General features: G+C 35.9%; 2 protein-coding genes across 2 annotated transcripts in view; one reads left to right on the top strand and one right to left on the bottom strand.

Moving 5' to 3' along the window:
• The window catches only part of LOC136257291 (hypoxia up-regulated protein 1-like), a 146,564-nt gene that overhangs the window by 74,309 nt on the left and 51,313 nt on the right, over nt 1–20,942 (bottom strand). The gene's annotated exons all lie outside the window — the stretch shown is intronic.
• Nucleotides 1,338–20,731, top strand: LOC136257324 (uncharacterized). The gene is made up of 10 exons (XM_066050458.1): nt 1,338–1,475; nt 7,649–7,729; nt 9,752–9,924; nt 11,579–11,738; nt 14,548–14,670; nt 16,999–17,142; nt 17,195–17,297; nt 17,859–17,895; nt 18,290–18,481; nt 19,623–20,731. Exons 2-10 carry the CDS (start codon nt 7,654–7,656, stop codon nt 20,574–20,576), a joined length of 1,962 nt encoding a protein of 653 aa, XP_065906530.1. The 5' UTR covers nt 1,338–1,475; nt 7,649–7,653; the 3' UTR covers nt 20,577–20,731.

Raw genomic sequence — 20,942 nt, 5'->3', positions numbered from 1 at the left:
GCTGAACTCTCTATTAGGTACCTTCTTCTAGCTGATCTGACTACAGGGTGACTTGTTTGTAGCTGAATTCCCTACAGAATAACTTGCAATGTAATATAACTAAGTAAATTATAAACGCAGCTGAATGCTTTATTAGGGTGACTGTTCTATTAGAGTATCTTGATCTCGCATTTGCTGCACGTAGTTGCCTTTCGAATCATAACTCAGTGATTTGTAATCCGATTCTTCTGTACTACTGCAAGGACTTTCTATGATGATTATTCCAGCTACATACTGATTTTCAGCTCATTGGTCTAAGCGGTTTGCCTGGTAGACACGAAAACTAATAGTTTTTTATTCATAAATATCGATCGCATAATTTTGACACAGGTTGGGTTTTGTGTCATATCTCCATGGTCTTTATCCCGATTCCTTTCAAACCACAAAAGGCACTCCTACGATGGTTGCTCCATCTACATATCAATTTTCAACTGATTCCTCCAAGGGGTTTACCCTGTAGGCGTGACAGACCTTCGACCTTATTTTACGCAAATAATCGGTCATAACTCCGTGAATGTTCATCGGATTCCTACCAAAGTTGGTACAGAGATCCGCCTTAATGAGCCCTTTAAGTGTGCCACATTTCAGCCCAATCCGAGCACGAATTCGTGTTTTATGGCGAATTTTTCGAAGTGTGCGAAATGAAGAAGAAAAAAAAGAAGAAATTAAAACGTAAGTTTGTTTGCTCGCATCTCGGAAATAGATGGATCGATTTTCTTCAAATTTGGTATGTAGACTCCCATAACTGGGCGGCACGTTTCTAGCAAATCTGGTTCCAATCGGATAAGGGATCACAGAGCTACATAGGTGTGAAAATTGCGTTATCTTTCTTCCTGTTAATATACTCACGGTGTGGCGCGCCGACTTCTTGGGCCGCACGACACACTACCGTGTGTCTTGATATGGGCAACTTTAAAATATCTATACAGTATTCACAACATCCATCACATATTAGTGACCACTAGCTAGCTGGTTATAGGTTTATTGTAATTTGTAATATTAAAGTAAACTATAGCTAGTTAGTTGTGAAGTCGTTGCTAGTTGTGTAACTAGGTATATAACTTATATACACTAAAAAGTATGCAACAGAATTGAGTAATATAATTCACAGAGTGCTAGCTAATCTAATTATTATTTTTTAATATTTTACAGATCAATTACTTTCAACATTGGGTTCCATTAACGTGAGCATTAACGAATACATACTTTAATCACATTCCTAGAGCAGCTATATAATATTCTAACCGCCACTTGTTCAGGATATGGAACGGAGAAACAGCCAGATCAGATAGCTACAACAGTACTTACAGAAGCCCGGCAGCTCAACAGTGCAGCCTGGTTTTGTGTCATAGCTACCAAGCGGTTCAGCGGACGTCGTTCACAGAAGGCACAGCTCATCCACCTGCTTTTATTGGTCCCCGCGACTGAAAGAAAAGGTGAGACGCCATAAACACAGCCACCCCCTAGTTTCAGTTATAGTCAATGACGTTAAACGTTCCGGCGGCCACTCAACCGTCACGGTGGTAGCTACGTAGCTAGCTATAGCCGCTATAAATATGCAGTAAATCGTCTTGGTCTCCATTGATCATGAGTCTCGTCATGAGTTGCCATCTGATACGTACATGTAGTCGTAAACAATATTATGGCAACCAAACATTTATTGAAGTTTTTTTTTTAATTATTGAAAACCACAATTAAGTAAAATTAAATATATTAAATACAAAATTCTAACTAGCTTAACTAGTCTACCAAACTAAGTACTTTAACTACAAAACTAGCTACCTTAACTACAAAACAACCTTAATTAATAACTTAGTTTGGCAACCAAACCAGCTTGTATATTTTTTAACTGCATGGCAGTCAGGCAGTGTGAGAGTGATCGGCTAGACTACGTATATAGGGTCCGCAAACCAAAAAATCGATATCTTCAAATCGACTTACAAACTATAGTCATGTGTAGGGGTAAGTCTAATCAAGAAAACACTAGAGTGGCAGCAAATTTCGTCCATATCTTCTAGTGAAAATAACGCGAAATATCTTGAATTCAATCGATTTTTCGCCGTCGTAATTTACAATGTTATTCTTTTGGGCCAAAACTCTCTTTCAAGCTTTGAGAGGTTGTCTACTCTTACTTTGGAGTATAGGTAGTTAATATAATTAATTAATATTTAGTAGTGGCGTCGCGCGCATAGCCGATCGGCGAAAAAAAGACGTTTCGTGATCTGGAGCACAGCAGACTTGCAGGAAATACTGCAACATTTACTGCAGTGATCACCTCCAAGTCAAGTACCTGTGTGCAGAATATGGTGTGGATTGAAGTTTGTTGACCATCTGGCTGAGACCAGCCTCGCCTGATTTAGCAAAAATTCCTCCACGATCCAACAAATACTGCAGTCTCGTGCACACAAGCACCTTTAAGTGTGTTGAATTATGGAAATGATTACTCTGAAGTACAAACTTCCAGCGAAGGCTAGATTACGAACACTTTAATCAATTACGGCATGCGAAACGCGATTTATTGCACAAAACCAAGGCTCTCGTAACTAATATATAATTTTACAAAAATATTATGAAATATACTTGACAACTACTGTGGATCTTAAAAACTTTATGTCTTCTGTTCTACATTTTCATTTAGCTGTTGAGAGGCTTACTGTGTCTTCTACTATTTCAGCACAGTCATCAATATTGAAATTTGTGAAAAATTGGTTGAACCTCCCCAGAAATTGCACTCCTGGAACTGTTTTCCACCCGGACGTGTTGGATCTCCCCTTTTTACCACACCTGAAGCAATCAGCCAAGCTTTCATACATTCTGGCTATTGAACGGTCAGTTGATCCACTAATTATAGAGCTGCGACATTCTGTTTTAGCTAACAGATCCGATATCTCTTCCACTGTCCTTGACTGTTTATCTGCTGCTAAGGCTTCAGTTGCCAACATTCACTCTGCAACTTTCAAGAACCATGCTCGCCACAACTTATGTTCTGCTCACATTGAATATTGGAAATCAAAATTGGAACCATTAACTGTTCAAAATAATGTTTTAGATATTGTAACTCTGGAGCAAGCTTGCCCTCTGTGGAAGAGATTGATGTATGGCCTCCCTGAAAAACAGCTGTCCTTCCTGCTACGTGCTGGTTGTGACACTCTACCAACCCCTATGAACATGGTCAGATGGAACATCATTACTGATCCTAAATGTGCTCTTTGTCAAGCTCCTCAACCCACAACAAACCATATTTTGACTGGCTGTCCTGCTGCTCTAGATCAAGGCAGGTATACCTGGAGACATGATTCAGTTTTACAGGTCCTTGTTCATGGGCTCCAACAGCATTTACCTGAAACATTCAAACTTTATGCTGACCTCCAGGTTATCTAGCTAGTTCCAGCCCCCCTAGTACCATCCCAACCAATCTTTCCTCCACCCTCAGCAGGCCTGACTTGGTATTGGTTTCTAATGATTCCATTTGTTTGTTTGAATTGACAGTACCAACTAATACCCAGCAACATCTTCTTGCTGCTAGAGCTAGAAAGGAAGATCAATATAGCTCCTTGCAATATGACCTTCAGCTTTCTGGGTTAACTGTCAATCTTGTTCCCATTGAAATTGGTTGTTTAGGCCACTTTTTGTCAGAAACAATTGCTCAAATGGCTACTGCTTGTGAAGTGCCAAAGAAAACCGTAAGATCCTTGTTTGAGCAGGCAGCTCGCATTGCTGTGTCCTGTTCTTACAGAATTTTTAATTCTAGAGCCTCCCCGGACTGGGATCTTTTAGACCACCCTAGGTAAACTTTAAGTAATACATATAGATCAATGGTGGATCCAGGATGGGGAATTTGGGGCAAATTCCCCCCCCCTTCAAGAAATTGCATACAAGATCGAGATACTCTAATAGAGCAGTCAATTACTCTAATAAAGCAGTCACAATGTTCATGAGGCAGTGCAGCTTACTTATGAAGCTATAAATAGGATTTTATTTTACATAACATACATGATATAATATATTTGGTAAAGGATAACTAGCTGTAATTGTTGTGACCTTTTTTTTTTTTTTTTTTTGCTCTTCAACTTTTTTCAGCAAGGTGCCCCCCCTCTTTCCAAACTCTGGATCCGCCCCTGTAGATATATATAGATTTTTTTTGGTGTATTGTAATTTCATTTAATTTTAGTTAATGTAAGTCTTGCCAGGGTTCCTGTACTGATCCATCAGCACATGGTACCCCTGTGTCTAGGCCTCTGTATACTTGTAATGTATATTTTGTCTTAATCATTAAGACGTTTATTCTCTCTTGAGTGCAGTTAAATAAACATGTTTGTGATTGTTAATTAATTTCAGTGACATTATGTATAAAAAAATCAATTTCTGACTGTTCTATAGGAATATCTGACTGCTTTATTGGAGAGTTTCCTTCATGCAAGTTATACATATTATAGCTATGTGGCGTTGGTGTAAATTGACCTATATAATTAATTTTAATGCTGGCATATTGCATACTATAGTAAAATCATTGTGCCTTTTTCTGAAAATCTTCTTCCTCATATATACTCAACAAGGCTAAAAGGTATAGTCTAGACATAGCATCTGCATTTTCATTTTGATATGCAATATACTATTTGGTATGTATAACACTGATCCTACTTATGCATGGGGGCAGTATTAGCAATAATTATAGTAACTATCGAAAGCAGAAACCAAGGGTTTGCTCCAATTCCATAGTTGATGGTAGGGAAGAGTGGCTCTGCTGACTACTGTAAGGATATGTAAAATAAAATCAAAAGTTGAGATATACGCCTAAAAGCAATCTTCAAGAAAACAGTTTAATGTATGTACATATTTGTATATCCTATCTGTGTGGGCCACTCTTATATACATTCCATGTAATGTACCAAGCTACTAAAATTCTACCTCAAAAAATTCAAAATCAGGACCCAGTGTAGGACAAATTCTCAACTATTTGAATTTTGTGAACAGATCTATATTAGTATGATAAAGTCATTGTGATAATTACTCTAAATTCAGTGACATGTGACTACTGCTCTTATTAAAATTAATGTTGATCTAATCCATTATGCATGACTATGTCAATTTTTAAGTTCTAGTAAATCATCCAATTGGCATCTCATTATAACAATTAAAATCAAAATTTCTTCCAAATCACAAATAATAAACTTCATTTTTAGAGATTTTGTGTCGTGGAAGTAACACTATGTTTTTAATGTCTTGCACAGGATAGACATGATTGAGACTGAATAAGTTGCAATTGGTACATTGGTACAAAATTAGCTACCAGGAAATATCACGGCTTTGTATGATAGTTTTCCATGCATATGTGATTTCAAGGCATGTAAAAACTTGTCTGGGGAGCATACCATCTGACCTTGCATGCTACTGCATCTGAGTATCACATAAAAATAGATGATCAGATAATTATAAGCTCTAATTTAACTATCAAAAAGGTGTGCATGATTATAACTATGCTGCATGACCTGCATAGCTAGATCTGGCCATGCACTCAAGACCTCTGGACTCCATCCTTGCTACAGAAATGATCATCTTACTGTGCTCACAGTGATTTATAATCATATCAAGTCAGTAACATTATGCTGAATTCCGTAGAACTTTCATTACAAGAGTTTTAGTTTTGCACCGGAAATAAATTGCATTATCGGCTAACTGTAAAATTTTCCGTCAGTAATCAAGCCATTGCTGTTAGTTTATACTTGCTCTGAGCAATCATTTCCATACTTCTGTACACCTAAAGGTGTTAATTTGCACGAAACTGCAGTATTTGTTGGATCGTGGAGGAAATTTTCGCTAAATCTGGCGAGGCTGGTCTCAGCCAGATGGTCAACAAACTTCAATCCACACCATATTCTGCACACAGGTACTTGACTTGGAGGTGATCACTGCAGTAAATGTTGCAGTATTTCCTGCAAGTCTGCTGTGCTCCAGATCACGAAACGTCTTTTTTTTCGCCGATCGGCTATGCGCGCGACGCCACTACCAAATATTAATTAATTATATTAACTACCTATACTCCAAAGTAAGAGTAGACAACCTCTCAAAGCTTGAGAGAGAGTTTTGGCCCAAAAGAATAACATTGTAAATTACGACGGCGAAAAATCGATCGAATTCAAGATATTTCGCGTTATTTTCACTAGAAGACATAGACGAAATTTGCTGCCACTCTAGTGTTTTCTTGATTAGATCTACCCCTACACATGACTATAGTTTGTAAGTCGATTTGAAGATATCGATTTTTTGGTTTGCGGACCCTAACGTATACCTCTTGTAGCTTTATAGCCACGTCGAGGGCTAGCTAGCTAACTAGCTCAGCCGGTATGAAGTGCAATATTTGAATACGTAGTTCTACAAATTCTCAAAGAAATGTTACATATAGCTAACACCTTCGATCATGATTGCTCAATTTATCACCACATGACTCGCCACATCGAGCGCCACATGATGCCGGGTTTGCTTCAGTGACCAATTATCCATCAAGTATCCTAACTTGGTTCTGTGAACCCGGTGGCTCCCAGTTTTTACTGTCCACTGTGGTTGTCTTTTAGCTATGTTTACAGTATATAATTATGACCCTTTAATGCTCTGTATGCATGGTACAGTACACTGAGTCCCTGCAAAGTAATCCACCCTCGAATCCACCATTTTCTTTTCCACTGCAGTTTAAAACCTATAGCTAACTACTAGGACAGAAACCATCAGAATAGCTCCGCAAACAAGTAGCTACAAGTTGCATTAGTTAATGGGAAATTGTTAGGTCGATAATACATACTGTTACTAGTCAATAATCAGTTGCTGCTCCCTCATTATAAACTGTTTGATTATATTAGTAGTTACTGCATAGATAATTATTTTTTATAGACACGATTAGCTATAGCTATATGGAGCTACCTTCATATATACATAGTTATTTGTCCTACTATAATATAATTACTATGCGTACTACTCTATTAGGTCATTTGCATAATAGTGAGTTTACATAGCTGATGGTAAACAACTTTATATTTTATTTACAACTATGGTTTTATCCAACAGTCCATAAAGTAATTGCTTTACAACAAATGGCTGGGATCTGCTAATGTGGAGGCCAGAAAATGTGTACACTTGAATGCTATAATCAGCCGAGTACATGCTAGGTAATCAGTGGATTTTTATTTGTCTCAACTATGATGATCACTATTTTATTAAGGCTAAGCATGTGTACATGGTGCATAGCAAGCATAGGAAGTTGGCTTTTATTTTTTCTGGATTGAATGAAGAGAGGAAGTAGATGCATGGGGGACTTCTGTCTTATAACAATTACCTACTGACTATTGCAGCACCAGTTCATCATTCTCTGGAAACATGCAAGGCTCATAATATTGTCTTCATTGTTCAGTAATTATGTGTTGATAAAGGCATGCCTTAGCATTAACACATGTTAGAAAAGAAGAACATAGAGACACTGTAGTGGTCTCCATCCTTCACATAGTCATGATTATTATTTTGTGGTAGTACTTCCCACCATAGTAATACAGTGTAAGAACAGCGTGACTAATTGTCTTAATAGCTGTCCATATATTCACTGTATTTGTTATATTTCCAGGTGACATGAATACAATGATGAGGATTTCATGGATCACACTGACTACATCCTTTCTGATAACACTGGTTACTGCAAAGACTGGTACGTGGATTCCTCTATGTACATGCATGAGTAGACAACAGAAATTTTGTAAATTTTCAATTTTATTAGTCACAAGACATAATATTATTATAGGCTGTTATGAGAGGATCTAGCTATAGTCCTATGTACTAGATAAGTTAGCCTAGCACCAATCTTCCTTTGACTATTGGAGGAATATACAGTAAGGCCACTCCAAATTAATTCTCTGTTTCCTGTCCACCACCCACATTTGGTTACTGTCAGTTCTAAATATTCTATTATTCCATCCAGTTATTCTTGCATGCTGTACAGACTCAGTAATACAATATAGCCATCTTGTGAATGCATTGCACAAATATTAGAAGTATAGCTACTCACAGCCAAAGTCATTCAAGACATGGACAGCAATCTCCAAAATGGACACTAGAGGTAGGCTTGTGCTTTCCTTTTTAAGCTGTAAAAACAGCACAAGTATAAAAGTTGTTTTGACTTAACGCTGCTGACACTGTTACTAAGCATGATTTTAAGCAGCTTTTTATGATTGCGCTCAGCAAATAATGACTAGCCAATTTTATAATGGAATAATGAAAATGGACCACCCACCCACATGCTAATACACTGCATACTGAGTCCAGGGTGGGAAACAGAGAATTTATTTGGAATGGCCTAAAGTACAAACATTATGGATGATTCTGTGTAATAGATGGCATACAGAGTCATTGAATGTTAACAGCAAATTGACACCTTGTATTCCAAGCAAAAATAATTGGGACACAAAGGAGGAGAAAGGAAAGTACATTACGTGTTACCAAAATAATATGAACAGTATATGCAGTGCTATTCTGTACTACTGATGACAGGTCATAACAAGCATTGATGGACCAAAGGTTTTAAGTTGATGATTGACAACTACGTATACTTTAATGTATGATATATACCATCTAAGTTCAAAGGGGAAAAGTGTGCTTTTATTCCATACTATGCTCAAGTGTGCTATATATTTTTAATTAATGGCTATGCACACAAAAAATGTTTGTAATTCCACTACAATAATTATACCATTCAGTCTTAATATTGTTCACTAACTTTCCATCATTGTAAGTCCATTAGATTCACTTCATATTAACAACTTCAGCTTTGTCACATTGATGGCCACACTCACGAACAACAATTAGATAATAGTATTGCTAACTGTCCACTACTCACATACACCTTAGCTAGCCTTCCTCAGTCATTCTCCTTGTTCACCTGTCCCACTACTATAGTATGTTCACATTGAGCTGAAACCTAAAAAACAGCTAAAAATTAAAAGTGGACTTTTTCTCAACAAAGTTAACATTTCAGTCAACCAGATGATTAGTGGTAACAGCAAAGGTGTCAACAACAGACACGTACGGTTTGGCTCCATTACAAGTTCGGGAAAGGGCTGTAATGGACACTATACTTATATGGCTTCCCCATAAGAAATGTATTGTGAAAATTTTGATTGGCCATAAATATTATGTCAAATATTTGAACAAAAAGATTTTGAAATATTTTTAGTGGGTCAAGCAGTACTACAAATGAGCCAAATTTCAAGATCGTGTGTAGTTGCATCCATGAGTTATTAAATGTTTTTGAGGATTCAGCTCAACGTGAACATGAATTCTGGATCTGATGGATAAAAATTCATATAATAACTTAGCATAATGGCTAAAAATTGACCTTCTGAAAATCATGAGTAATCACTAGTTTTCTCACTGCCATTGTGGAGTTCCTGGTCATGATAAACTGTATTAATGGTTTGTGCTATATTTGTCTCACGACCACACCACATGCTATATTTGTCTCACGACCACACCCTCGTGCCATATTTGTCTCACAACTACACCCTCATGCTATATTTTCTGTATTGCACTCACCACGGTGCTTTAACTAATTAGTTAGCTATTTATTTAGTTAGCTATTTATTTATTTTGTAACATAACATCAATATTGATGGTTTCTCTCTCATTCTAAATACAGAGTATAAATCACTGACAATTATGGTAATATTTTACTCAGGTTTTCGAAAGCCTGAAGTAGCACTGACATGTTCCAGTGGATCAACCAATAATATAGTGAGTGTGACATGGAGTCCAGTACATGAAGATCATGATTCAGTAGAGGATATTTCAAAGTCAGAAAAATTTCAATATTGCAAAGTTGAATTAGACTGTGAAAATGGATATAACAAGGTACGTATAATTATATGTAACTGGGTCTGCAAAAACAAGGCACATGGTAATACTTTTTCAACTTTTTCATTGTTCATAACTTTTTGTTCCATGGCCATGTCTTTTCTTCCTTATTAATCATTTACAACACATTGTCAATTTACAGAATACAGAATTAATATTCTATATATTCCAGTATTGATATGTGACCTGTTGTGTGATCAAGTGTACATGTGGTTTGTGGCTTTGTGCACTGTTTATGCAAGCTCAGTCATATAGTTATGTTACATGACTGCATTTCTTGATATTTGCTGCATGTAATACTGGTATTTCTCTTTGTAGCTACACAATTAGTACCTATAACGTGTATGCTTGTAATACCAGTGCATTTAGAAAACTCTATATCACATACTACGAAGGTTAAATTTGTATATCACAATTATTACATTTGCAATATGTATAATTATGCATACATACCCTTCATTGTAGGTTAAAATATAAGTTGGTTGTATATACTACAAGTAAAAGCTACTCATACTTACGGGGTTTTAAATGCATTTGACCACTGCTATAGTTGAGACATACAAGTGGCTAAAAATCTTAAAAACATCACAGTTTACTTTGTACATGGCTTGTGGCCACCACTTAGCCATCAACATTAACTTAATTAAACACTGGATACCATAAGTGTGACCTCCCCAACATCATAAGACCATGCACTTGTATCATTATACTAGTGCATAAACAAACATCAATTTTAAACTTCAAAGGTTTGGATTCAACCTCCAAAGCTTTGATGAAGATACTGCATGAAACTAGCTATAGTTGTTAACTTGTTATGTATCATGCAGTTGGTAATGGCATAACTATTGTAACATTATTTAACAAAACAAGAGTTATAGGTTTTAGCAATTAAATTTGTTGTTTTAGCTCCCTTTGGTAAATGTACCATTTTCAATTTAATTCATCACTTAGCTTTGCTATGATAATTCACCTGTGTAACAAGATTGGCAGCTGAAGAAAACACAAAAATAAAATGCTATAAGATCTTACTCAAATACAACTGTAGTAAATGACTCATTAAATAAAGGTTAGGATTCTTCTACAGCTTGTTCCCCAACTGCGTTATGCCCATATCAATGTCTCCATTAGCAGTGGGTATGGTCATAAGTCAATTAACTTCTCAGTCAGCCAGTGCATGGCTTTGTATACAACTATGAAGCTTCATTACTTTCTAGACTCTCAAGTGTAATTACCTCGCCACAGCAAAAATTGTTCACCTCTTGATGAGCGGTCATATTCTTGTAATCTTAAGCAGTAAATTTAATCACCAATATGAGCTAGTTTGCACATGTGTTTATTCAAACATCATGCACTTACGCCATTCGAATAATACACCCTTTGAATTATTGAACAAATGCAATACATTTGTTTATCTACTAAATTAACTACGCAATGCAGCCATTGATATAACTGATTGACCATATCATGTTATATCATGGCAGCACTACCAGATTTTTAAACACCCATAACATGTACATTTGTAAACATTACAAATGTTAGTGGTAGTTATTCTCAGTAGTCAAAAACAATTTTCTTATGAGTTATGTACGTATGTATATCATTCAGATGTGTAGTTACAAATTTACTGATGTGTGTACTGTGTTTACTATAGGTAGTTAATCTGTGTGACCGAGGTAAAGTTAAGAGTCAAGTTTATGAGTGGAGATCAGTTCCCAAATCAGGAAATTTTTGCAACATCACTGTAAAGTATAGAGATTTCTATGACTCAGATAGAACAGTATTCAGTACAATGAAAGATTGCTCTTTTGAAAGTAAGCATACTGCTATGAGTATGCATAATGTACGTATTTTGTAATCACTTGTTAGAAAATTTTGATTCTTCTATTCCTTGTACATATTATTCATGTCACTGCTGTAAATGTATGTTTTCACTATACACACCCTGTATAATTATACCTAAGCTACTGTAGTTTTAAATTATATACACTACCAGTAGACCTTCAACGTATCCTCAGTATTTGTAATCATATTCATGTTTGCATTAATTATTATGCTGTAAAAATTATACCAAGTAGATTAGTACATCTTTGAGGACCTTGTAGTTTACACTAAATTCAGTATTTATGACATAGCTAATCGTGACTGCATTCATATTATAGGTATAGAATCAGTGATGAATGAAAGTAAAAACAAATTTTGAATATTTGTGCTGGTAGAGAAGACATGTGACATTTTTATTTAATGCCAATTGAATTATGGCTGTGCATGCACTAACCAATACCCACCACATGAGCCTAGAAGGGATTGAGTGTTTGTCTCTCTAGAAAGAACAGGTTAATCTACATAATATTACCAAGGTGTGCTATTGTTTCACTGTTTCTCTTATCAGATGCCATGATAGCCTCATGTGTAGGGACCCGCCAATTATGCTCATAATTTTAACTATTATGCTATGCTGCACTGCTCAAAAATTCACCTATCAGGGGCGGATCCAGAGTCTGGAAAGAGGGGGGCACCTTGCTGAAAAAAAGTTGAAGAGCCAAAAAAAAAAAAAAAAAAAAAAGGTCACAACAATAATAGCTAGTTATCCTTTACCAAATATATTATATCATGTATGTTATGTAAAATAAAATCCTATTTATAGCTTCCTAAGTAAGCTACACTTCCCCATGAACACTGTGACTGCTTTATTAGAGTGATTGGTGATTGACTGCTCTATTAGAGTATCTCGATCTTATATACATTTTTTAAGGGAGGGGGGGGCACGTGCCCCCTGTGCCCCCCCCCCCCCTGGATCCGCCCCTGCCTATTATGCTTAAATTAATGCTCAATATTTACCTATTATGCTCGATTATGCTCAATGTTCATGCCTTAGTTCATATGCTTTGCTACTAGTTTAACACTATATAGAAAGGAAAAAATGCGTGGCTGGAACACAAATAATAAATTCTTGCTGTATGCCTGCATGTAAGAGACAAGGTCGATATACTCTAATAGAACAGTCAGTTTGATGATTGTTACTGACTGCTCTATTAGAGTATATCGATCTTATTTTACAATTGTCATTTTTCCACACTATCGTACAAATATTTAACCTATTATGCTGGCATTATGCTCAATGCTTTTAGGTACCTATTAAGCTCAAAATTATGCCAGCATAATCGGCGGGTCCCTACTCATGTGTCAGATATTTTTTGGGGAGGTGGCAGTCTAGTTTGCCAGGCCACTGTGAAAATAGTATGCTTTTCTAGTTAGTATTGTCTTGAGAGCATGTATAGTAGCTAAGTCTGCAGTCCTACTTGTCCAGTTTGTCATGTCAAGATACTCTAATAGAGCAGTCAGTCTAATATAGCAGTCAGTATTCCATTGCATACAGTTATTACCTTAGAATAAATGTAATGCAATTACACTCTTATATCTACATTAATTTTTATGTGTAATGCGCCATGGTTGAAAGAAGCTGCGTATATACTGTATGCATTATTCTGGTCATACACGTACCATTTATGCCTTGCCCTGCTGTTAAGTAGTAAGTTGTCCCATTAGCATATAAACAAAAATCAATAATGAATTAATGTTTGCGAAAACTACAAGCTTAGTACTGTGCACTAATTGAGAATATGATCCATGTTGCACAAGCATATAAAAATTCCATCACAAAACAGTACATGATCACACCCGATTCAAAATACTAAGACAATAATTTTGGTGATCACACCTACTAAAATGAGAAGTTGCTACTTCTCATTTGAGGTTAGTTTGCATTCATGTTTGATGATTTTGTTTCCATAGTCTCATGCGCCACTGACACCCTGTAGTTTGGATGTGGGATGGGGAATTGTGTGAAGAAGGTGTAGTTTCTAGTTGGTGTGTTTGTGTGATGATGCTGCTTTCCATGGTAGGGTAATCAAAAGAACAGTCACTCTAATATAGCAGTCCCCCAGATTGCTGATTATAATTGCATACTAATAATTATGTGACTGTCTCAGCAAATACCCACCTAGTTCGCACAACTTCCAATTTTTTTTTTGATTTTTCAGCATTAACTACAGTATTCAAGGAATGGGTTACCAATTTCACTTATTGTGATGAGTAGCTTATATTAGTGTTAGGGTTGAAATTAATTGGAATTCTGTCATTATAGTTGAGGCTTTTGCTTATGAATTTCTCATAAGTTTATATGAGCAGAATGCTTTATACTTACTGATTCAAACATGCATATCTTTAATTCTTTGTTGGATTGGATCACACCAATAGTGGTCACGGTGACAGCTACATATGGTGTCGTACAGCTATAAGTTGTGCAACACAATGTTTATCAAGTGAGCTTGATATGGATAGCATGCTGACTTACTGAGTAATGTTAAGAATGAAAGCATTTGAATGATTTACTGATGAGGCTATGTTGAATTCCACTTGACAGGAAAATTCAAAGCGTAGTGTGCAGAAATGAGTATTTATATGTAATTGTATGAAACAAGTTCACATAGCTATGTCGTGATATGTCTGGTCTTAGCTAAAGGTCCTTGGGCAAAGATGTGAATGTAAATAAGTTTTTTAAACTGTGTTATGTGGTAACCTTTGTGGTGGCCTGTAGTTTGATGCCATATTTACTTTCAGGACAAACTACTACTAATGTTACATCAAACTACACTTTAGTATCAGTACCATCGACTACTGCAACAAGTGCTACTCCAACTACCCTTGACAGTTCTGATAGAATGACATCAACAAAAACAACTGGTATGTACTGTATGTTATGTTGAGGGTGTACGATATCTGATGAACACCACAATGTGAAGAACTAGCGTTAACCTAATAAACCACATAATGCTGACAAAATACTCTAATTCAACAATCAGATCATGCTAGAGATGACAAGAAAATGAATGTACCATCAACACTCTAGCTGATAACACATCCCAGGGGCGTAGCCAGGATTTTTTGAAGGGAGGTTCCAGTACCAGCATTGAGTTACCAGAAGCAGGGGTCTGGGGGCACAGCCCCCAGCCGCTGAGAGACTTTCAATATTTTAATGAATTAAAACTCAGCAAATTGCTATATTTTATGCAAAAAGTACATTAATTGTGATGCATATAAGTGCCCCGCGATGAAGGTAGTGCTAGATAAAGCCACCTAGTGGAAACAGACAGAATAACACATAGTAATCTGTAAGTGATAGTTATTTCACTGTGGTATAAGAGTCATGAATTCACTGATACAAATGGAATGACTTACAATCAAAACAATATAACTATACAACATATGCATAGCATGAATTCATTTTGCATAACACAAGTGGTAAATTACTGGAGCTCTATATCTTTAAACACTGCACACCAAAGTTATAACAGTATAAGGTCATTTAATGTTAAAATGTCTGAAAAACTTCATATGGACATGGATATATTTACATGCATGTTCTATTAGAGTATACCTGACTGCTCTATTAGAGTATAAACCTGACTGCTCTATTAGAGTATATCGATCTTTTTAACAAGTTTTGAAGGGGCCTAGGGTTCATGTTACCTCTGTAAATCCTTCCCTGAGAGATGAATGCAAGCTTTATCAATTGTTGTGCTGTGCCATTACACTATAATAGTACTTACTCATTTTGTCCTGCCACACTAAATAGTGTGTTAGGATCCTGCTTGCAGAAGTCAAAATTTTACAGGGGGGTTCCTGAACCTCCCGGAACCCCCCTCCCTACGCCCCTGCATCCAGTGTATCTAAAGAGTAGAGTGTAGCTGTTCTTGAACATATGTACTTGAAAAGGGGAAACCCGTGACCTTTTACAAATTCTGCACTTTTTCAATACAGCATAGATCACATTGCCAGACCTATACACATACATTATACATTTCCCTAATATCAATTATTGCCTGTGATAATGGCTTCCATATACCAGGTATTAGCACATATAATATTACAAATGACAGCTGGTGAAATTACGAGTTATTACTAGTTCTGTAGTACAGCATAGTATTATAATAATGCATACCCATTCACAGAGTTTGGTGATGAAGAGCCACTGTTGCTTAAATGGACAACAGTGGTGAGTAATGACGTTGAGCCAGCTGTAGCAAAGCCCCAGCACTACTAGCGTAGGGATAATGAAGGTTTGCAAAAATAACATTGACCCTAGAAACCAGCCTCACAATACCTTCATGGCACCTTGACCACATTGGTTAGGTAGAATCAAACCAAAAAGTTTCTTCAGAGTGGCCAAAAATGCTTCCAATAAGTTTTGTTACTACAGAATTTTATTTATTTCATTTAATGCAATATTTCCACTTACTGACTGACTAACTGTCTACCTGATTCCTTAGCTTGATAACAGCTAATGATACAGACGTGACTTTTCACTGTTATACACGTCACTTCAACCCGACAGATACCTTTTGTCCTTTTTGTGTCCCATTTTGTCTCACTGACAGTGCAGGGTGTCGATTCATGTTAGTGTGTGATGGCTTCCATATATATTTGTAATGGGAAACATCTGTGCATTCTGTAATGACTGGAGGCACTTCTCATAATGTGTTTCATTTGTACATAACACTGTGTAATGGGCTGAACATAGCTGAAAATGAAGCATAATGGCCACTTCACTTTTTCAGTAATTGATAATTGGGATGCAAGTTCAGACAAAAACATTAAGTGTGGTGCCATTCTTCATTGAGCACTGGTTCACCAATCATAATCATGTTCCAAAAATGTTAACAAACCAGTAGAATGAGAAACTAGGAATTTTAAGGGATCATAGACATAATAGTGAAACCACGGAGGTCACCAACACCTGTAGATATGCTACTGGACATTTAATACCTAGAGTAAAGACTATGTACTTTTATGATCCTTAATTCAACTTAAATTTTTTTCCTTGTATTTGTTAGTGTTGATATTCTGTAAACAGGATAAATGTGCATGTCACTTAACTCCTGGACTCTCTCCCTTACTCACATTATATGGGCTCTTGAATATTGAATTCTGCTGTTGTAATAATATTTTAGATAGCTAGTCAGTTCTGATGTTTTGTGTTATATACAACAATACTCATGTTCACTTTTACAGTATCTGCAATGAGTTCATCACTACCCCTTATCACCACTTCTACTCCCATGATCACAGTTACTCCCTCCACCACTTCTACTACCATGATCACTTCTATTTCTTCCACCACTTCTAATTCTTCTGATCCTGCTAATGATTCTTCAGGTGTGTGGCAAGTAGTGTATTGTACTCCATTGATATTACTTATCCACTACAGGGTCTATCCTGGTGATATCCATAGTGACGTCATCAACAATCATTGTAATTATAGTGATTGCTATTATCATTTGTGGAGCAATCTTGTTGAGAAATTGGAACAGGTAAAGATATAATATAACAATATTGACATACATACTTAGAGAACATGCATAATTATGTTGCAGCAATGCCTTCTCACTTGAATCTATCAAATGATTGACCGTAGTTCAGACTTAAAAGTCTTGTTCTAAATGAAGGCCAATGGAAGCAACTACGTACAAAAGGTTATTATAGTAGCTTAAATTTTAAAACAAAGCTTTCTGCAACTAATGAAACTTGTTGTTAGCTTGTCGAAACAATTAAAAGAGAACAACATGAATTTATTAGCTGTCTATGACAGATGAACGAAAATAATTGCCCAGAATTCTAGTTATATGAATAAATTATGTTATGTTTATTTTGATTAATTTTTACATTGAGTATGAAATGATCATTCATATATACGAAGGCACTTGTGATAAGCACTTGTGCATGGAGTACATTTTTATATGTACACGTATGTGATAGTAATCGATAAATCATATTTGCTTTGTACAGCATGTTCAGTAAAGAAATATAATCTTATTGTGTGTGGATGTACACACAAAATGAAGTATTGCTACCTCTTAATTTTTACCTTATAGAGAGACTAAACAGTCATCCAAGAAGCTGCCAAATTGGGTAAGGCCGTTATTATATTTATTTGTATGGTAAGTCTCTTACATATACAACAATTTTATTAGTTTACTAACTATCCTGTTTGAAGATCTGGCTGCCTTGTTTGAATCGAGACCCATAGATGATGTTTTTAAACCTTAACATGTCATATTGATTATATAAACTTTGTTCACTCAGTGTATTGTCCATCTATGCACATGTTGCATCCACATAGCCTACATTACTTGTGTATTAGTGAACTTGAGCACAAGTACTGTTTTAACGTTTAGTTTGATGCTAGTGTTTACTGTATTAGAGTAAGTAGATGTTCTATTAGAGTAGTAAATGTTTCTTTGCAATATCCTTTAGCATACCACACTCACAACACACTTATTACTGTATGTTGCTACCCTCACAGACAACACTTGTTGGTGATGATTACTACCCAGAAATTGGTGCAGATGAACCAAGTATATGTGAAGATGTTGAAGGAATAAGTTTGCAAGATGAAACAGCTGGTGATAACAAAGAAGAATACAAAGCTATTGTTGATTACAATTTGCTGCTAAGATCCATACTTTATCCCAAGCTCACAATAGACTTTAAAAAGGTACAGCATACTTGTATTTTGTTTTAAAGTTAAGTGATCCATGTACACAATGACATTGTTTAGGCCACTCCAATTAGTATTTTTTTCTGGTCCACCGCCTGCACCCTATTCTGTGAGTGTTAATGATCTGATATACATAGCTAAATATCTTGTTGAAATTTCCAGATTTCACAAATACTTTACATTGGGCTGCAACAAATAATTATGCTGAATCGAACTATTATGTGTCATGCTCAGCTGTTTACTATGAAGATAGCTATCATCAATGGAAAACTACAAGTTATTGACATCTTATAAAGTATATATATATACACTGTAGTGCTGTAAAAGTACAGTCAGGAAACTCTATGTACTTTTATTTTTATTCTTGGTTTGTTACTAAACTCACCAACACACATTTAAAACTCATACCAAAAACATAATTACCAGTTGGAGTGAACATACATATAGTTTATAGTATGTTCAAGGCTGAAGCTGGTGGTCAGTGACCTTGATGGAGTACAGACATAAAATTTTACATTGTAGCAATGTTATATGGTGAAAACTTGTACTCAGCTGATATTTGATGCTGAAACCACTGAACAGGTTCTCTAGTACTTTATTGTTACATATTTTAATTATGTACGTGGTCTTTTGTGTAATGCTGTCTATGTCTAAGTCTTATTATGACTTTGTTAATATATACTAACACACATATAAGGCCATGACAAATGAACTCATGTTTTACAGAAGTGTGTTTTGGCAACCCAAAATAACTACAAACCATGTGATCTCTTAAAAGAAGTACTAGTATAATTGTAGACTCTTAAATGTCGGACAACTAGGTAGTAAAGGGGAAGGAAATGTAACTCCTTCATTTTATTTCAGAAGGACTTTAGCTCCTGCATCTGTAAAGATTGAGATACTCTAATAGAAGAGTCAGTTGCTGCTGAAATGATGTACATTTTTTTGACCTGCCAAATCTCTATTAAAGTGTAAATAGTTTATGTAATGTATGATTAATTTGGTATGTCCTAACTACTATAAGTCTGTATAGCTACATCTTGTATAGATAAATCCTCAATGTCCACTTAAATCATACAATTGCATGAAAGCACTTGGTATACCATTTATGTACTTGGTATACTATTCATGTTCTTAGGAATACCAAGAATCTTCTGAAGGCAATTTCCATGAAATAGTTTCACCAGTAAATTCCCCTGGAACTTATATTCGTGTGGAAGACAGCCTTGGTAATCTTGCAGATGACAATGATGACAACCATTGTAATGCTACAGAGAATGGGTCAACTCCTGGAACTGCAAGTAATGAAGGATTTGTAAACCAAATCTCAAATCCACAGCAAACATCTCAAGCAATGCCAACCATTGGAGAATATTTTGATGAAACTTCTATTTTTGATCAAACTCACAATTTCTTGTCAGAAGATAGTGACCTTGTAGGTCAGTATGTAGATGACCAGTCTAGTTTAATTGTCAGGCCATTGTCAGCAAATGCAATATTAGCAGATCACTCATTTTCTATACAACAATCACCTCACCCAAAATCAGCAAGTGAGGATTATACATTTCTAAATTCTAACTCAAAACAATCTGTTTTATCTGATCAAGAACTTACCATAGAGCAAGGCCTTCAACCAACCTTGGCTAGTGGACAATATGTAGTACATGAGTTGGTTGCCGCGGCACAAACCTTTAGGTCATCTAATGATGAAGATCGTAATGATATCTCCAAACAAAATGTTCGATCAACATCAGCAACTGGAGAATACACAGAACTGTCAACAAGTGGCAAATTTATTTCCTCCTCAGAACAACGAAGTCTCAGTCAGTCATCATCAAATGACACAATCTCAACTCCTATTCTACAAGGTCTTCAACCTACATTAGCCAGAGGAGAATACTTGGATCATTTATCTACTGCAGATCAGATCTTGTCTCTACAAAGAAATTCAACTGACGGAGCCCAGAATCTAGATGTAATTAATAACAATGATAATTGTGGAAATCCGGTCTCAGTGATAATACTACATGCACAACAAGAGTTGCCTCTTAAAGTAAACAAGAATGGCTATGTTGAGGAGACTGTAGTTTAATCACAATCATAATGATTGTTGTTAACTTCTATTTAAATATGCACTCATTTTGTAGTTTGTTGAATTGTTTCTCAGTGTTTACCATACATTGTAAAGTCTGGTGTATTTGATAACTGCCAAACTACACTGTTTACAAACAGCTGCACATTATTTATGACTGGCTCTGTGACAACCTGTCTTATAGCTTTCACTGTGAAAAATGAGGAATATAAGATGGTATTTCCAGTGGCTTATTGAATACAAAAAAGCTTGATATAACCTGTAGTATACTAACAGTCTCATGTAAGGCTTTAGGTAATGTGTTAAACATACTGAAACCACATATGTGATAGTATAGTGTGGGCATTATATTAAATATAAGCTATT

This window comes from Dysidea avara, chromosome 1 (assembly GCF_963678975.1).
Source record: "Dysidea avara chromosome 1, odDysAvar1.4, whole genome shotgun sequence".
In the NCBI taxonomy this organism is placed as follows: domain Eukaryota; kingdom Metazoa; phylum Porifera; class Demospongiae; order Dictyoceratida; family Dysideidae; genus Dysidea; species Dysidea avara.
This window is presented reverse-complemented; position numbering and strand designations above follow the sequence as displayed.

Coding starts and splice junctions, on each gene's coding strand:
- LOC136257324 (XM_066050458.1), top strand. CDS start 7,654: ATGAATACAATGATGAGGATTTCATGGATCACACTGACTACATCCTTT. Junction 17,298..17,858: donor TTGTTGAGAAATTGGAACAG/GTAAAGATATAA, acceptor TTTACCTTATAG/AGAGACTAAACAGTCATCCA. Junction 17,896..18,289: donor CCAAGAAGCTGCCAAATTGG/GTAAGGCCGTTA, acceptor CTACCCTCACAG/ACAACACTTGTTGGTGATGA.